Source organism: Choloepus didactylus, chromosome 6 (genome assembly GCF_015220235.1).
Source record: "Choloepus didactylus isolate mChoDid1 chromosome 6, mChoDid1.pri, whole genome shotgun sequence".
Taxonomy (NCBI): domain Eukaryota; kingdom Metazoa; phylum Chordata; class Mammalia; order Pilosa; family Megalonychidae; genus Choloepus; species Choloepus didactylus.
This window is the reverse complement of record NC_051312.1, coordinates 117,589,424-117,606,362: the sequence shown is the minus strand read 5'-3', so window position 1 is coordinate 117,606,362 and position 16,939 is coordinate 117,589,424. Positions and strand designations below refer to the sequence as shown.

Below are 16,939 nucleotides of genomic sequence, written 5' to 3'. Positions count from 1 at the left end.
CTTTCCCTTTCCACATATGTGGGTGGGTCTGCTCTCTTGACTACAGAAGGTCTCCAGACCTCAGCTTCCATGTTTCTGCCCCTGAAATCATTCTTCCTTCAAGCACTGTCTGTCCCTTTCAAGCATTGCTTCTGTTCATACAAATTTCACAAAAACCTTGTTGGATTTGCCTATAGTTCCAGGAGGTCCAAACCATCAGACAAAAGAACTTTCCACAAATCCTTCTTGGATAATTGCATTTCCAATCCTAACTTCCTCTGAGATGCCCGACTGGTTCCATGTTTAGGCACACCCTTTTTAGTAAAAGATTGTTCAGTTAAACCTCACATGGAAACATGTTCTCTGGGAATTCACTTCCTGAATGCTCAGGGAGGGTCCTGAGAGAACTGCTTCTGGCCCTAATCTAAGAGCACACTATCTGATAGGCTGAGAATTTTCTAAATCATCAATTGCTGGTTTCTTTATGCTTAACAGTTGAATCCTCAGTTTATCTCTTTCCTCTCTCATTTCACTAGAAGCTACAAGAAGAAATCAGACCACACTGACTACACTTAGCTTGGAAACTTTTGGGCTAAATATCTAAGTTCAACCCTTTCAATTTCTGCCTTCCATCCAACATCAGAACACAATTTCACCAAGTTCTCTGGCACTTTATAACAAGGATCACCTTTCCTCCAGTTTCCAATGACGTATTCATCATTTCCTCCTAAGGCCTCGTACTTTGACTAACAACCTTTTCAAAGCAATCTAGCCTTTTTCTATCAGGCATCTCATAATTCTTTCAGCCTCTACCCATTACTCAATTCCAAAGTCATTCCACATTTTTAGGTATTTATCAAAGCACCATTCCACTTTCTGGTACCCAAATTGTCTTAGTTTCTTGGCTGCCAAAACAAATACCATATAATGGGTTGGTTTAAACAACAGTAATTTATTGGCTCATGGTTTTGAGTCTAGTAGAAGTCCAAAATCAAGGTATCAGTAAGGTGATGCTTTTTCCCCAACACTGTGGCATTCTGCAACTAACTGCTGATGATCCTTGGTCCTTGGCTTTTGTCACATAGTAATGCACATGTCAGCATCTTCTCCTTTCTCTCCAGGCTTCCAATGACTTCCAGCCTCTGGCTGCTCCTTATGACTTCTTTCCTGTATCCAAATTTCCTTTGCTTTTAAGGACTTCAGCAATATTGGATTAAGGCCCATCCTCATTCAGTTTGGACACACCTTAAATAATAACATCTTCAAAGGTCCTATTTACAAATACCCACAGGATGAGTTTGGGACCTGACCATGCCTTTTGTGGGAGACATGATTCAACCCCCAACAATTGGTGAACTGCATCTGTACTGACAGTACTGTGAATAAATTATAGATACCTGTAGGAAGCCAAAACTTTGGGCTTCCTTGAGTGAGGGGACTCATAACTGGGTGACTCTTACATGGATTTAGAAACTATTCATATGGAGCTATTACAAGAGATATTAGTACCTATTTGGGACACAGGGTTACTAACCCAGGGTGGCTATACATTCACCAATTGTGATGTTGTTTTCTTAGACCTGAGTTTCACTTGCTGGGGGCAGGGATATGGCAAAGAAGACTAGCTGCTGAAGACTATTGCCTTGCAGGTATGCAGTGTTTTCTGACCGTAACCTTCTAAATGATGCCAACCATGATCTACTGTAGTCATAAGAATTTGGTTGTTTAGCTGAATCCAGGAACACCACTGGTGGGCATTAAACCATGGCTTTTACCTCATCCATTCATTGGTGACTGTCATGTCTCTATTCATGGCCCAGAAATTTGTTCCTGAATATCCCATAAGTTATCAAACTCACAACTTACCATACTCCTTCCAACTAATATTTCCCCCTAAACATATTCCTCCTCCATAGTACTTATTTTGATAAACGGTTTTACCATCTACTCATTGGCCAAATCCAATCTTTAGTCATCCTTGACTTCTCCTCTCAATTACCTTCCAGATCTTAATCAGTTACCAAATCATGTTGATACCTCCTAAATAGCTCTCAAAAACTCATTTTCATTAACTACTACAGTACCAACTTACCTGGTTTTCTCACCTTTAGTTTTCCCCTACTCTTTTCCATTCTGCAATGATATTTCTAAAACATAAATGTATGCCTGCTTCAAATTTTTTAATGATTTTTTTTCAGGACAAACTCTTTAACAAGGTTCTCCATGATTTAACTTAGCATCCTTTCCAGCATATCTGCCCACAGCTCTGTTCTTCTCACTGTACATACTAGCCAAATTGAACTACTGTAGCTCCTTTAACACAACATGCCCTTTTATGCCTCCATGCCTTTTCACACACTTCTTACTCCCTCTGTTTGGAATTCCCTTTCAATGTTTATCTGTGGTGAATATCTTCCTCATCTATTAAGCTTAAGGTCAAGTTTATATCCTCTGAGAAGTGTTCATATACAATAGTGACGTTTCTCTACTCAAAGTATTTATTCAATACCTCTAACATGCACAGCACTGAGCTAAGTACTAGAGGAAATATATGAGATTTAGCCATTGTTCTCTAGAATATTACAATTTAGTTGGAAGACAAAAGTACACATAAAAATTAAGCAACAACATACATAATCATGACTTTCAAATGCATTTCTAGAGCCTTGACTTCTCACCTTATCTTTGGTCAAACTGTTTTTATACATTTCTACCTGGATGTTTATCACCTCAACTCAGAATCCTCAAATGAAATTTAGCAGTATCTTGCCAAACCTGTATCTTTTAATTATGCTTCCTCTTTTTTTTCTGCCACAATTCTCTCAATCATCAAGATGCACATTTTCAATTTTTGATTTTATTTTGCTTTTTTTCATTTAATTTATCACATCAGAAACTAAACTCATCATCTATTCTTTTCATGAAATACCTTTTCCTCCTATCTTTCCTTTCTTCTGAACTATCACCTTCCTTTTTAACTCATGGCTGAACACGTCTTAATTTTCTTGCTACTGTTTTCTCCATACTCCATCCTTAGGCTTCTATTTGCTCAACATCATTAGATACTTGCTTCCTCATGTCACTTCTCTGCATTGTGAAAACACATTATCTTCCAGTATTTGTTTTCTCTCTTCCTTTCCATCTAACCACTCAAAATCTTTTCATTCTTTACCCAATCCATCATAGTCTCACTATACAAAACAGTACCGTTCTAGTTTAGATAATAATGATCAATCACTTGGATTGCCCCAATAATTTCCTCCCTGGTCTTGCCTCCAATTTCTCTGCATCCATTCCATTTTCCAACACGCACACCAGTTATCCTTCTAAAATAATAAACAGGATTATATTGTTCCCTATTTAAAAAACCTCTGTTGGTTCTTCACTAATTATAGGATAAAGTTCAAACTCCCGAGTTAGGCATACAAGCCTTCATATCTGATCTCAATCTACATTTCTAGATCATCTCCTTTTCTACCAGCAACACATCTAGTCCTGACACTCTAAATAAGAGGTTCTATTTTCTTACAGGACTGCGCCTTTCATAACTCTGTAACTATGCACATGCTTGAAACCCAATCCATGCTTCGTTATTAGGCAATTCTTACTCATACTCTAAGACCTGCTTCTAACTTCACTTCTTTTGTGAAGCTTTCCCTAAAATCCCTCAAGAAGTAACTCCAAATTAACTCCAAATTTGAACTTCATCATTTTGTTAATATTTCTGTAACAGTTCCCATTACACAATATTATAACTGCAAACTCACATAATTTGAATTAATACATAGAAATAGCCTCCTGTTTTGTCCTCCTCTAATCCATTATCCACAATTAGCCACAATGGATTGGAATAATATGTTTAAAAAGAAAATTTGATCTTACCACTCATCTGCTTAAAATCCTTCATGACTCCTCTTAAATTCTCAGGATAATGTTTGTATTACTTAGCACTCAGCATATGGACATGCTTACCTCTCTAATCTCATATTCAGTCAAGTTATTGATACCTTGCATCCCAGGATTCAACCATACACTCCCTCCTAAAGCACATCATGCCCTCTATCACTCTGGGCCTTTACATATGCTCATCTCTCTGTCTGGAATGCCATCCCCTCACCTGTTCCATGATAACTACTATTTTCTTCAGGGCTCTGCTCAAAAGTCTTTTATACCAGGGGAGCTTTCCTAAACTCTAATAAAGACTGAGACAACAAATTTATGTGCTCTTCGCCATATCAAGGGAACTACTGGCCATAGATGTTTTAAAAATGGAAGTACCAGTAAATAACATTTCACACCGGTAAAAATTAACATAATTTAGTGTCTTAATTGTAGAGTCTTTATATACATAAATATATGTATTAAATATTAAATTTAATATTTTAAATTAAATGTTTAATATTCTCATTACTCATTTAGTACTATTTTATACTGTTTTGAAGCATTATTTTATTTCTCTCTTAGAATATAAACTAGTGATTATATTTTACAATATTGCACTTCTCTATATCCCTTTTACAATGCCTGATCTAGTTCTATATATGCAGTGGCTTCAATAAACATTTGGAATAAATATATGAAAAACACGGGACTACAGAGGGCACCCAGAGGTTTGTTGGTCCACTCTGTTGCTTCTAGATGATTTACTTAAGCCATCATGGAGAAGTACCAGGAGGCACTATAGCCTTTTCAAGACATCCAGGAAAGATTTTCAGTGAGGAAAAAACCCATTTCTACCATAAAGTTACTCTTTTTACCTAAATTTCTATTGCAACCATTCAATGCATTTTTCTCTTTTTCTTTTCTCAGAGAAGATGAATTGTAACCAGTATCCATATTTTTAAATGTAGTTTTGATGACAGTTTCCATAGAAAATTATCCAACCTACGCAGCATTTGTAATATCAAAGACTTTCAGGGAAAAAATTAGAATTTTGCTTTATTCTTGGAGAAATTCACATTCCACTATACCCCAATTTAATCTGTGAAAATAAAGTAGAAAATCTAAAACAGAGCAATAACTGATGAAAAGGACTAGAAACTCAGCAAACAGAAAGCTATGTAATTATTATATGCTGGTAATTATACATAATAATCACACATTACTTACCTCCAATTTATTGTTGGTCTGTGGGAGGAGGGAAAGTTTACTTCTGATTTTAAGTTGGATCCCTGAATTTGTTTTAGGGCCTCTTCTAATGGAGGAACTTGCTTTTGAAAAACTAAGGGGATTATAAAGACAGAAATATCAAATAATACAGAATCAATGCATCTTCAATGGTCTCTTTATACTGAACATTTAATTGGTCAATGATAAAATATTATTTTAAAAGTTTTGTAAAAAGAAAATGCTTTTTAGAATAAAGTAACCTTTAAATTTAGAGATCTGATTCCCAAAAGAGAAATGGTTACCTCAAAATTCTCATCACTAATTTTAAGAATGTATATCTGGGGAAAAAAACAAACAGAAATGTCCAGGGTTTTCATTCTGGCAAGCAAATTCTTAATAATTTGATTTCATAGTTCCATAAATTTCTGAAAAAAATTTATAAAGATTCCTATGAACAAAAGGACAAGACATAAAAATACCAACTCTGTATATTGAGCACTTACCATGTTTATGCAATAGGCATTATTTTTAAGTCCTTTACAAGTATTAGCTAATTTAATTCTCACTACAGCCTATTATTGTAGTTTTTCTTTCTTTGTAGCAAGAGGAAGAGTCAGCTTAGCTTGCATACCTGGTGATCCTTTAGTTTAACCCTCTTGATTTGAGAATAAACTAATAGAAAAACAAATATTGTCTTTCATAAATTTGTTCTTTCTCTTCACTCACAGCACTGAATTTTCTTAAAATATTAACTTAATATTTTGGATAAGTAATATATTCAGAAATCAAAACAATATAAATCAAATCAAAGCTCTATAAAAGACATACATTCAGATATCTTGCTTTCACTGGTTATCTGGTTATTCTTTCAGCTTCTTTATGCAAATACAAGCAAATATAAATGTTTATATTTTTCTAATTTTCTCCTTTTCTTACACAGAAGGCAGAGTATTATATATTTATATATATTGTTCTGGACCTTGTTTTTACACTTAACAATATATCCTGAAGATCAGTCTAAGTTTTATGGGGTATAAAGGTTACATAATTTGGGGGTCCCTCATTAAGAACAAATAATGCAATTATTTTTGCAAATATATTTACAAATATAAAATTAAATGTAAGGGCCATGACAGTGAGGGGCTCTGAAATTTATTATCATCAAGGTAAATCAATCTCTGCTTGAGAACTTTTCTTCTCAGTCCATAGAGAATTTCCATGTTATTGTTTTTACAGTTGCATAATATTCCACTGTGTGGAGGTACATGTCATTTGTTTTTGCTAAAGCTCTTGACCTTTTGTACCTAGACCCTCGCATGGTCAGCACCCTCTCTGGGATAAACGATACTCACAAGTGCTGAATACTTCTCTGAGGCATTTAGCCCAACTGACCACAGTCTCTTTCTCCAAATTACCTTCTCCTTCAGCTTCTTTACATTATTTTCTTTGTTTGCTTTTTTCCTCCCTCCTGATTCCTTGATAACTACTTTTCAAAATCCATTTTTAGTTCCTCTTTCTCTACCTTATAGTAAATGCTGGTGTGCATTAAGATTCTAATTTGGGTCCTGTTCTCAATCTGTAGGTCTATATCCTGTCATTTATTTAGTTTATCTTTTCCATGACTTTATCAACTATATGTCTAATTGTTAGTGGCACTTAAATCAACATTTCCTATTCTATTTCTTTTTCTTGAGTTTCAGATCCACATTTCCAGTTTCTGATTGGATTTCTCCATTTGGATGGGCCATGAATGGACTGTTTAATATCAATGCATTTGAAACCTAATGAATGACCTTTTCTATCTCTAATTTGATTCTTTATTCATAAACTTGATTAAAATTACCATCATCCACCAAAACAATTAATTTACTAAAAAGTATTTATTGAGTGCTTACAGTATGCGAAGCTCTCTGCTAAGTCCTAGAGGGACTGTTCTCCTTTTAGTCTTGCTTCTACCACCCTCAATTATTAACTGAATCCTGTTGATTATATCTCCTGAATATACAACCTCTTATTTCCATATCCAGTATACTGCTTTAATTCAGGAACTTAATACCTCTTGCAACAGTTATTGAAATAGTCCTCTAAATATTCTATTTATTTTAGTATGTTTCCACTTCAATCTATCTTCCACATTGTGACTGTAAATATCATTCTAACAAACAAATAAAACTCACAGCAAGGACACCTAGTTGCCATCTAATACCCATTTTCCTTTCTTCTTTGATAATAGCCTGTATGTTGTTAGAGTAGAAATATACCCAGATTAAAAAACTGTATTTTTCAGTCTCCCTTGCAGATGAAATTGCCAAGTAAATAGATGGGATCTTCAGGAAAACACTTTAAAGGGAGCTCAGAGATAAACCCTTTTGCCCTTTCCCTTTCTTCCTTCTTCCTGCCTAGATCACTGATATGATGGCTGGAGCTCTAGCAGCTAACTTGTGATCACTAGGGTAAGGATGTAAGCCACACACTAAGGCTGAGAGACACTAAGAGTCTGTGTCCTCAAAGATACTACATAACCATCAAACCAGCTCTTTACTGTCTACCTCAGGACATTATATTATACGAGAGAAAAATAAAGCACTATTATATTTAAGTCTATTATTTTGGGCAGTGTTACTAGCAGCTGATCCCTTACTGACAGAATGATGGCTTGCTTCCCAGTTACAAAAGTGTAAGTAGGATAAAGACAAAACTCCTAACATGGCATACAGCTATTTGAGAATTGTTGCAACTTCATATTTCTAGCCTCATATTCTTTTTTCTTCTCTCCCTGCCCCCCCATCCTATGCTTCAGTTAAACTGAAATACATAACTTAGTTTCACAAGCCATTCCTTCTCTCTGAGATGTCCTTTTTATATTCCCTTGCTAAATGCTCATTCTTCAAGATTAACAGCTTCAGTCATTTATCCAGAGATGACTTCCTGATGCCTATATGAAGGTTTAGTGTTCTTTCCTCTGTGCTTTCACAGTACTTTACATATTCTACTACCATAACAATTACCATTATATTTATTGACATTAATTATTTATATTACTGTCATATCCAAAATAGACAATGAGGTCTTCAAGGCTAGAGTTTAAATAGATTTCTCCATATCTCAGCTTAGCCCATTGGCTAAGTACAACATAGCATACTTATGTCTGCTGAATACATAAAGCTTCCGCCTACCCTTTTTCTTTAAGAAGTGTTGACATGTTGTTAATTCTATCTTACTATTTAAAGTATAAAGAATGTAGAGGTGATGTCAATGAACCAATAATATTCATATTTAAATTCTTAATCAGTTCCAAGTCTTAGGCTGTTGGATTATATCACTTGGTAGTTCTTTGTTTTGTTTTGCCAGACTCTCAAATGTAAATTTGAACCAAACTATGACTAAAATGCCAGAATGAATGTGACACTAATTTACTGAAACAAAATGTTAAATTTTCTTTTACTAAACCAATTTTAAAAAGACAGAACTTTGAGAGCCAGTTTGAAATAGAATCCTACTTGCCTGCTTTCAAAATTTACTAATAGACTCAACAAAATATTCTCTAAATTAAACCTAAATCAAATTACTATTTCTCATTTGTTAAAGTCCTAATACTCAAAAGCCAGTTTGGTTTGAGTTTCTATTTTGATTACTAGTTTATCATTTTACTGTCTTCTTAAGTCAGATGTGATAGCCTTCATTTTTGTTCTATTGTTCTAGAAATTAAGGCACCTGCTCTCCTGCGCTGTGAAAGTGGAATATAGCCACGTTGGAATTTTTCAGTAACTTCTTCAAATTTCTGTTTTCTTTGTTGAAGTATCTGTTCTCTCATTTGGTGTTCTCTTTCTTCTTGTTCTTTCCTTTTCTCTTCAAAGACTCTATATTTAAAAATATAAAGTACAACAAAATCAGTTTAAAAACTTCAACATATGAAACTTTCAAAACAATGCATTTATTATATAATGCATTTATATAATAATATTTTCATATTTCAAACTTTATTCAGGAACAATAAATTTTATGTTTAAAAAAAGACATTTGACTAAAATATCTTTGTAAGTGGTGATTTCAAAACTTCATTTAATGAATAGAAAAATGGGGACAAAAAATAAATGAATAATAGGAGGGGATGAGGGATGGGATGTTTTGGATGTTCTTTTTAACTTTTATTTTTATTTTTATTCTTATTTTAATTTATTTATTTTTGGAGTAATGAATGTGTTCAAGGACTGATTATGGTGATGAATGCACAACTATATGATGATACTGTGAACAACTGATTATACACTGTGGATGACTGTATGGCATGTGAATATATCTCAATAAAATTGCAGGGGCAAAAGAAACTTCATCTAGGTCTTTTTTGCAACTAATGCAGGGGTCTCTAATGGGCTCCTTTCTATTTTTTGGCAGGCCTGTGTACCCACCTTCCTTCTGCTGTGGAAAAAAGAGAAGCTACACTGTTTTCTGTAATAATATGAAAAACGAATTCACTGGTGAAAGAGAAGAATCCTTGCTTTTAGGAAAATACCATATGTTTCTCTTTTTCTTTTAGACCAGATGTAGAAAAGTGAGATTTAGGGAAATCTACTTCTGGAGTAGGGCTATAGATCTTCAAGTGGTCTAATCTGAAAGAAATACGAGGGAGTGGTGATGCCACAAGTAGGTGAGGAAGTTTTTTTACCTCCTAAAATAATCACCTTCAAGAATACCTCCAGGCCTTTGATATCAAGGATATTTCCTCACTCTTATGTAATGCGCAATGCAATGCAGTTTTAAACTCCTTCTAACCAGACTGCTGCCCCTAAGAACTTCCCTATAGAGACATTTTAGCATTGTTGCCCACCAAAAATGAAATGTGAACTGCTTGATCATTTAAAATTTTGTAGTAGCCACATTAAAAAAAAAAAAAAAAAAACATAGGTGAAATTAATTTTTGATAATATATTTCATTTAACTCAATATATCCAAATATCATTTCAACATGTAATCAATACAAACATTATTGAACATTTTATGTTATTTTTTTGTACTAAGTGTATTTTTACACTTAAAATATATCTCCATCTCGATCAGCCACATTTCAAGTGCTCATTAGATACATAAGGTTAGTGGCTACTCTAACGGACAGCAAAGTTCTAGAACCTCTGCTGGTAGGGGGTGTGGTATCCTGAAGGAGAAGGACTTTGGCAGAGAGGCAAAGATGTGCGGACAAATTAGAAGTAGGAATATCCTTAAAAGGACACAACTTCTTAAGCAATTTCCCCTTAGAATATAGGAAAGCACATAACTGTCATTTAGTTTTACTTAATTTTTCTATTTTTAAATAGAGTTTCCTTTAATTAATCAACCTGGGACATTCCCTTCTTCTTTCATCATTTTCTCTGAGGAGAGCTTTGGAAATTTGTGGATGAGTTTTGATTGTCACAATAATTGGAGCTGGGTACCTGCTCATCAGAACAGGGATTCTAAATGTCATATAATGCATGGGACACTCCCATATAAAAAATGAATTTTTCTGTCTGAAGAATTACTATTATTCCCAAATACTAAAAGTCCATCCACTGAGAAATCCTTCAGTAAAGTGTGACACATCTTTGCAGCTTTGTATGATGGTATTCCGGTTAGCTAGAGCTGCCATTATGCAAAACATCAGAAATGGATTGGCTTTTATAAAGAGGGTTTATTTGGTTACAAATTTACAGTCCTAAGGCCATAAAAGTGTCCAAACTGAGGCATCAACAAGAGGATACCTTCACGGAAGAATGGCCAATGACATCCGGAACACCTCTGTTAGCTGGGAAGGCACATGGCTGGCATCTGCTTTTCCTTTGCTCCCAGGTTGTGTTTCAAAATGGCATTCCTCCAAATGTCTCTGGGAATGTCTCTCTTAGCGTCTCTGGAGCAAACTCTGGGCTAGCATCTCCAAATGTCTCCAAGCATATGCTTTCAATGGCCATCTCCAAAATGTCTCTCTCAGCTGTTCTTGGAGCATTTTGTCCTCTGTTAGCTCCTGTGCATCCTTAGCTTAGCATCTCCAAATGTCCTGTCTACAACTCCAAGCATCTCTTGGGGTGTTTTGGTCCTCTCTCAGGTTCTGTGGAGCAAACTCTGGGCTAGCATCTCAAAGTGTCAGCAAGCATCTGGGTCTCCTGGCTTAGCATATCCCAGGGCATTTTTGTCTCTCTGCTCTCTGTGTGAGCTCCCTTTAAAAGACTCCAGTAAACTAATCAACTAATCAAGACCTACCCAATGGGTGGGGTCAAATCTCCATGGAAACATTCAATCAAGAGGTCACACTCTAATCTGAAAGATTAATAAATCTGCCTCCCACAAGATTGCATTAAAGAATATGGCTTTTGGGGGGACATAATACATCCAAACTAGCACAGGTGGTATGATGGAGAATAATGGACCTGCCATACATTTCCCTTTTGCTGCCACACCTGCAGACAAAACAGCATCCTATCAAAGGTACTGGGTCCAGGAATTCTTGGCAATAACGAGCAGCAGACCCCAGTAGAACTGGGAATGGTTAGGGTCATTTGACATGGAGAAATAACACTAGGTGAACAACTAGGGGAGAAGGCAGATAAAAACCTGTTTTTCTATTAGATAAACCCCTAATTTCCACTAGATAAGAGGAAGGTAGCATTTGAAGGAGGAGGAAAGCTGAGCCTCAAGTTGCACCTAACTCTTTTTTTTTTTTTTGCTTCCTTACATTTATTATACCTGAAAAAATAAACAATGTTAAGAGTATATTTTCAAACACATACAGAGGTGAATTTCTGGAGTAGGAATTTTGTATAGTGAATACAAAAGTCTGAGATGCTACATTCAAAATCCCCATTGCCTACTATGTGTCAGGGACTTTTCTCTAAGGCACCAACATATTTTTTTTCATTTTTTTATATTTATATTTTTTATTGAGATTGTTCAGATACCATACACTATCCAAAGATCCAAAGCGTACAATCAGTTGCCCACGGCACCACCATACAGCTGTGCATACATCAACACAATCATTTTTTTTTCAATTTTTAGAACATTTTCACCACTCCAGAAAAGAAATAAAGATAAAAAAAAGGAAACTCAGATCCTCCCATACCCCTAACCATGCCCCACCCTCCATTATTGATTCATAGTTTTGGTATAGTACATTTGTTACTGTTGATTAAAGCACATTTGTTACTGTAGTATATAGTTTGCAATAGGTATATATTTTTTCCTTATATGCCTCTTTATTATTAACTTCTAATTATAGTGTCATACATTTGTTCTAGTTCGTGAGAAAGATTTCTAATATTTGTATAGTTAATCACGGACACTGTCCACCACAAGATTCACTGTTTCATACATTCCCATCTTTTAACCTCCAACTTTCCTTCTGGTGACATGAGTGACTCTGAGCTTACCCTTTCCACCACCTTCACACACCTTTTAGCACTGTTAGTTATTCTCATTACATGCTACCATCACCCCTGTCCATTTCCAAATATTTAAGTTCACCCTAGCTGAACATTCTGCTCATAATAAGCAACCGCTCCCCATTCTTTAGCCTCATTCTATATCCTGGTAACATATTTCATGTCTATGAGTTTACATATTATAATTAGTTCATATCTGTGAGACCCTGCAATATCTGCCTTTATGTGTCTGTCTTATTTCACTCAATATAGTGCCCTCAAGTTTTCTTCATCAACCCATTTCTTTTAAGATGGTTTTGTTCAAACACTATACATTCTGTCCTAAGTAAACAATTGTTGTTTCCCTGTAAAGTCACATATTTATGTATTGAGCACCATCGTCACTCTCTATCTAAGGACATTTCTTCCACAAAGACGGAGGAAGAGTCAAAGATGGCAGAGAGGCAAAAGAAAAAGGCAAGAGAAAGAGAGAAAAACAAACAAACAAAAAAACTTGATAGCTAGAAGGTGACAAAAGGAAAGATAGCATTAACCTAGAGTAGAATAAAGAGTCAGACAACATCACCAATGCCAGGAGCCCCATACCCTTCCCTTATTCCCCACTCCCCATATGCATGTAGCTTTGGTATATTGCTTTTGTTACATTAAAGGAAGCATAATACAATGTTTGTTAATTCTAGCCTCTAGTTTGCATTGATTGTATTTGCGCCCCCCAATCCCACCCTATTTTTAACACCTTGCAATGTTGACATTCATTTGTTCTACCTCATGTAAAAACATATTTGTACCTTTTATTACAATTGTTGAGCACCCCAGGTTTCTCTGAGTTACACAGTCCCAGTCTTTATCGTTCATCTTTTGTTCTAGTGTCACAAATGATCCCAGCCTTCCTCTTTCAACCATATTCACAGTCATCTATGTTCAGTATACTTACATGGCTGTGCTACTATCTCCCAAAATTATTTTCCAAACCTCTCACTCCTGTCTTTTCCTTTCTGTTTGCAGTGCTTCCTTTAGTGTTTCCTGTAGAGCAGATATCTTGTTCACAAACTCTGTCATAGTCTATTTGTCAGAGAATATTTTAAGCTTTCCCTCATATCTGAAGGATAGTTTTGCCGGATATAGGATTCTTGGTTTGTTCACCCCACTTCCTTCTTGCCTCTATGGTTTCCATTGAGAAATCCGCACATAGTCTTATCAAGTTTCCTTTGTATGTGATAGATCGCTTCTCTCTTGCTGCTTTCAGGATTCTCTCTTTATCTTTGATGTTTGATAATCTGATTATTAAGCGTCTTGGCATAGGCCTATTCAGATCTATTCTGTTTGGGGTACACTGCACTTCTCGGATCTGTAATTTTATGTCTTTCATAAGAGATGGGAAATTTTTATCGATTATTTCCTCTATTATTGCTTCTGCCCCTTTTCCCTCCTCTTTTCCTTCTGGGACACCAGTGACAGGTAAATTCTTGCTTTTTGTTTTGTCTTTAAGTTCCCGGAGACGTTGCTTGTATTTTTCCATTCTTTTCTCCATCTGTTCTTTTGTGTGTAGGCTTTCAGGTGCCTTGTTCTCCAGTTACTGAGTGCTTTCTTCTGCCTCTTGAGATCTGCTGTTGTATGTTTCCATTGTATCTTTCATCTCTTTGTGCTGTGCCTTTCATTTCCATAGATTCTGCCAGTTGGTTTTTTGAACTTTCAATTTCTACCTTATGTACGTCCTGTGTTTTCATTATATGGTTCAGCTCTTTTGCCATATCTTCCTTAAACTTTTTGAATTGACTTATTATTAGTTGTTTCAATTCCTGTATCACAGCTGAAGTGCAAATTTGTTGCCCTGACCTGGCCATAACCTCATTTTTCTTGGTGCAGGTTGTAGTTTTCTGTTGTCTAGGCATGGTTTCCTTGGTTACCCCAATCAGGCCTCCCCAGACCAGAATGGGCTCAGGTCCCAGAAGGAAGAAATATTCAGTATCTGGTTTCCCTGAGGGTGTGTCTTAGAAAATTGGTACTCCCTCTGATGCCTCCAGTCACTGTGCTTTTCTGCCCAGTAGGTGGCACCTATTAGTCTATAATTCTTGACTGGTGTAAGGGGTTATGGCTCTCTTTCCCCAAGGTCTGAATGAAAGGCAGGTAGTAGAGCTGGGCCCCACCCCTTTCCTCTTAGAGAAGATAGACCCCCTAGGGGGAGGTCATTAGCATTTCAATAGTCTCTCTCTGCCTGTGCTATACCCTTGTCTGGGTCACAGAACTGGGAACTGAAAATGGCTGAGGCTTTCTCCACTGAGCTGAAAAAGGAACAGAGAGTCCCCTTCAGAGCTAGTCCAAGGTGACCTTCCAGCTCTCCAAGGTCAGTTGTCACCCAAAGCCTCTGTCTGCTTGTTGGGGATTCGTACCTTGTAGTGAGCAGTTCACACTCATTAATTAAAACCCCAGTTGGAGCTCAGCTGAGCTATATTCGCTTGCTGGGAGGAAGCTTCTCTCCGGCACCATGAAGCTTTGTAGCTCGGGCTGTGGGGGAGGGGTCTTCTGATTCGGATCTGCAGATTTTACTTACAGATTTTATGCTGTAATCTCAGGCATTCCTCCCAATTCAGGTTGGTGTATGATGAGTGGACAGTCATGTTTGTCCCCCCACAGTTATTCTGGATTCTTTACCAGCTGTTTCTGTTTTTTTTTATTTGTTCCAGAGGGACTACTTAGCTTCCGCTCCTCTCTATGTCGCCATCTTAGATGCACCTAACTCTTAAGACATTTAAGTTGGACATAACTATAGACAACTGGGAGTTGAGAAAAGAAACAGTATATGGCAGAACAGTTCATTTTTTATAATGCAGTCTTTGAAGAGATATACAGAAAACAGAGGCAAATAAATGGAGGCTTTAATAAAGTATTCTACTTTCTGTTAGGAGGAAGGAGCTGAGAGGTCTGTTTGGCAGATTCTCACAGGGTTGCTCAAAAAGTTCTAAATTTTAAATTCAGATGCTCTTCCTTATATTAAAATGGCAGAGTCAAGTTGACTAAAACATGATTGAACTCCTGTGGTGACTAGTTTCCAAAGATGGTACCCAGTGAACCATGCCTGAATCAGGGCTGGCCCTGTGACTCCCTTAAAATAACTAAATATTATAAAAGTGACTCTGTTTGACTTCCTAGGCTAGATTAGAAGCTTTTCAGCTTCTATCATGTTCTTTTGGAATGCTTGCTCTGGGAAAAGCCAGACACTGTGTAAGACGTTCAATCACCTTGAGACTGTCATGCTGAGAGGAAGCCCAAGCTAGCCAAAAGGGAAAGCATGGGGAGTGATGCCTGATTAGCCTCAGCTGTTCTAGCCATCCCAGCCCAAGCACCAGATATATAACTGAAGAAGTCATCTTGGATGTTCAGCTCAGTAGAACCTTCAAATAACTATTTCCTTCAAAACTGAGGGCAACAGTATGAGATTCCAAGTGAGAACTTATCTGCTAGACAAGCTGACCCACAGAACTGTAACAAACTTTTATTAATTTACTAAATTTTGGAGTAGTTTGTTATACAGTGTTAAATAAGCAGAATGACATTTTTTTTTGGAGGTGATGGACATGTTTATTATCTCAACTGTGGTGATGGTTTCATTTATGCATACGTATGCCAAACTTACCAAATTGTATACTTTAAATACAGGCAATGTATTGTATATCAATTATACCTCCATAAATCTGTTAAGAAATTATTATAAGGAAGCACATTTTTCAGTTACTGGGCCAATCCATCCCTTGCATTGTAAACCAATTAATTTTTTACCACTTAACATTTATTAAGTAAGGCTGGGGAGAAATCTTTATTAATATTTTACTTCTTTATGTCAAATATAAAAGTTTTATTACATGTATTTATTATATATGCTTTCCTGAATTTGGGGGACAAAGTAAATATTTAGTGTTTTGAATCATGTATTCTCAGTTAACAGCATTATGTGACGTATCATTCAGTTTCAGAGTGTCAGTAGACTGTAACTACAAACTTAGACAACTGTCAGCTTATGTATCATGGTTGATGATAACTGTAATTTCACAAAGCAACTTATAGTTACTACATATTTTTTGTTTAAACAGAGATGTCTGTTCCCTGGAGGAGTTTTTGTTTGTTTGTTTTTGATTTCTCTTCTCAAGTACTGACTTTCTTCACTGGTAATCAGAACAGTTTACATTTATCTATTTAGGTAAGGAGGAAAATTTAATCACCTGGTACTTATGATTGATTTATTTTAGTGACGGTTCAGTGATCCTTATATGATGGTCTGTTCTTTTGGCTGAAGTGGAGCTAACTCTAGTAAAAACTGTATATCTGAACTGTTGATGTTTGGTATTTCCAAATTTAGCTTTCCTAGACTTTTTTATTTGAAAGGAATTACATATATGGTCCGTGACTGTATTAGAATTTGAAATTTTGCTGAGGCACAAATTTCA

At 36.1% G+C, this 16,939-nt stretch overlaps 1 protein-coding gene across 7 annotated transcripts in view; it reads right to left on the bottom strand.

Annotated features, from left to right (window-relative positions):
• Positions 1–16,939, bottom strand: part of CEP126 (centrosomal protein 126) — a 116,649-nt gene that overhangs the window by 76,870 nt on the left and 22,840 nt on the right. For all 7 annotated transcript variants that reach the window (XR_005217546.1, XM_037841207.1, XM_037841210.1 and 4 more), the window contains exons 3-4: positions 8,803–8,948; positions 5,089–5,200 (exon numbers count right to left, since the gene is read on the bottom strand). Coding sequence is in view for 6 of the 7 variants with exons in the window: in XM_037841207.1 (XP_037697135.1) it covers positions 5,089–5,200; positions 8,803–8,948 (258 nt within the window). In the remaining variant the exon portion in view is untranslated. The remainder of the gene's footprint in view (positions 1–5,088; positions 5,201–8,802; positions 8,949–16,939) is intronic.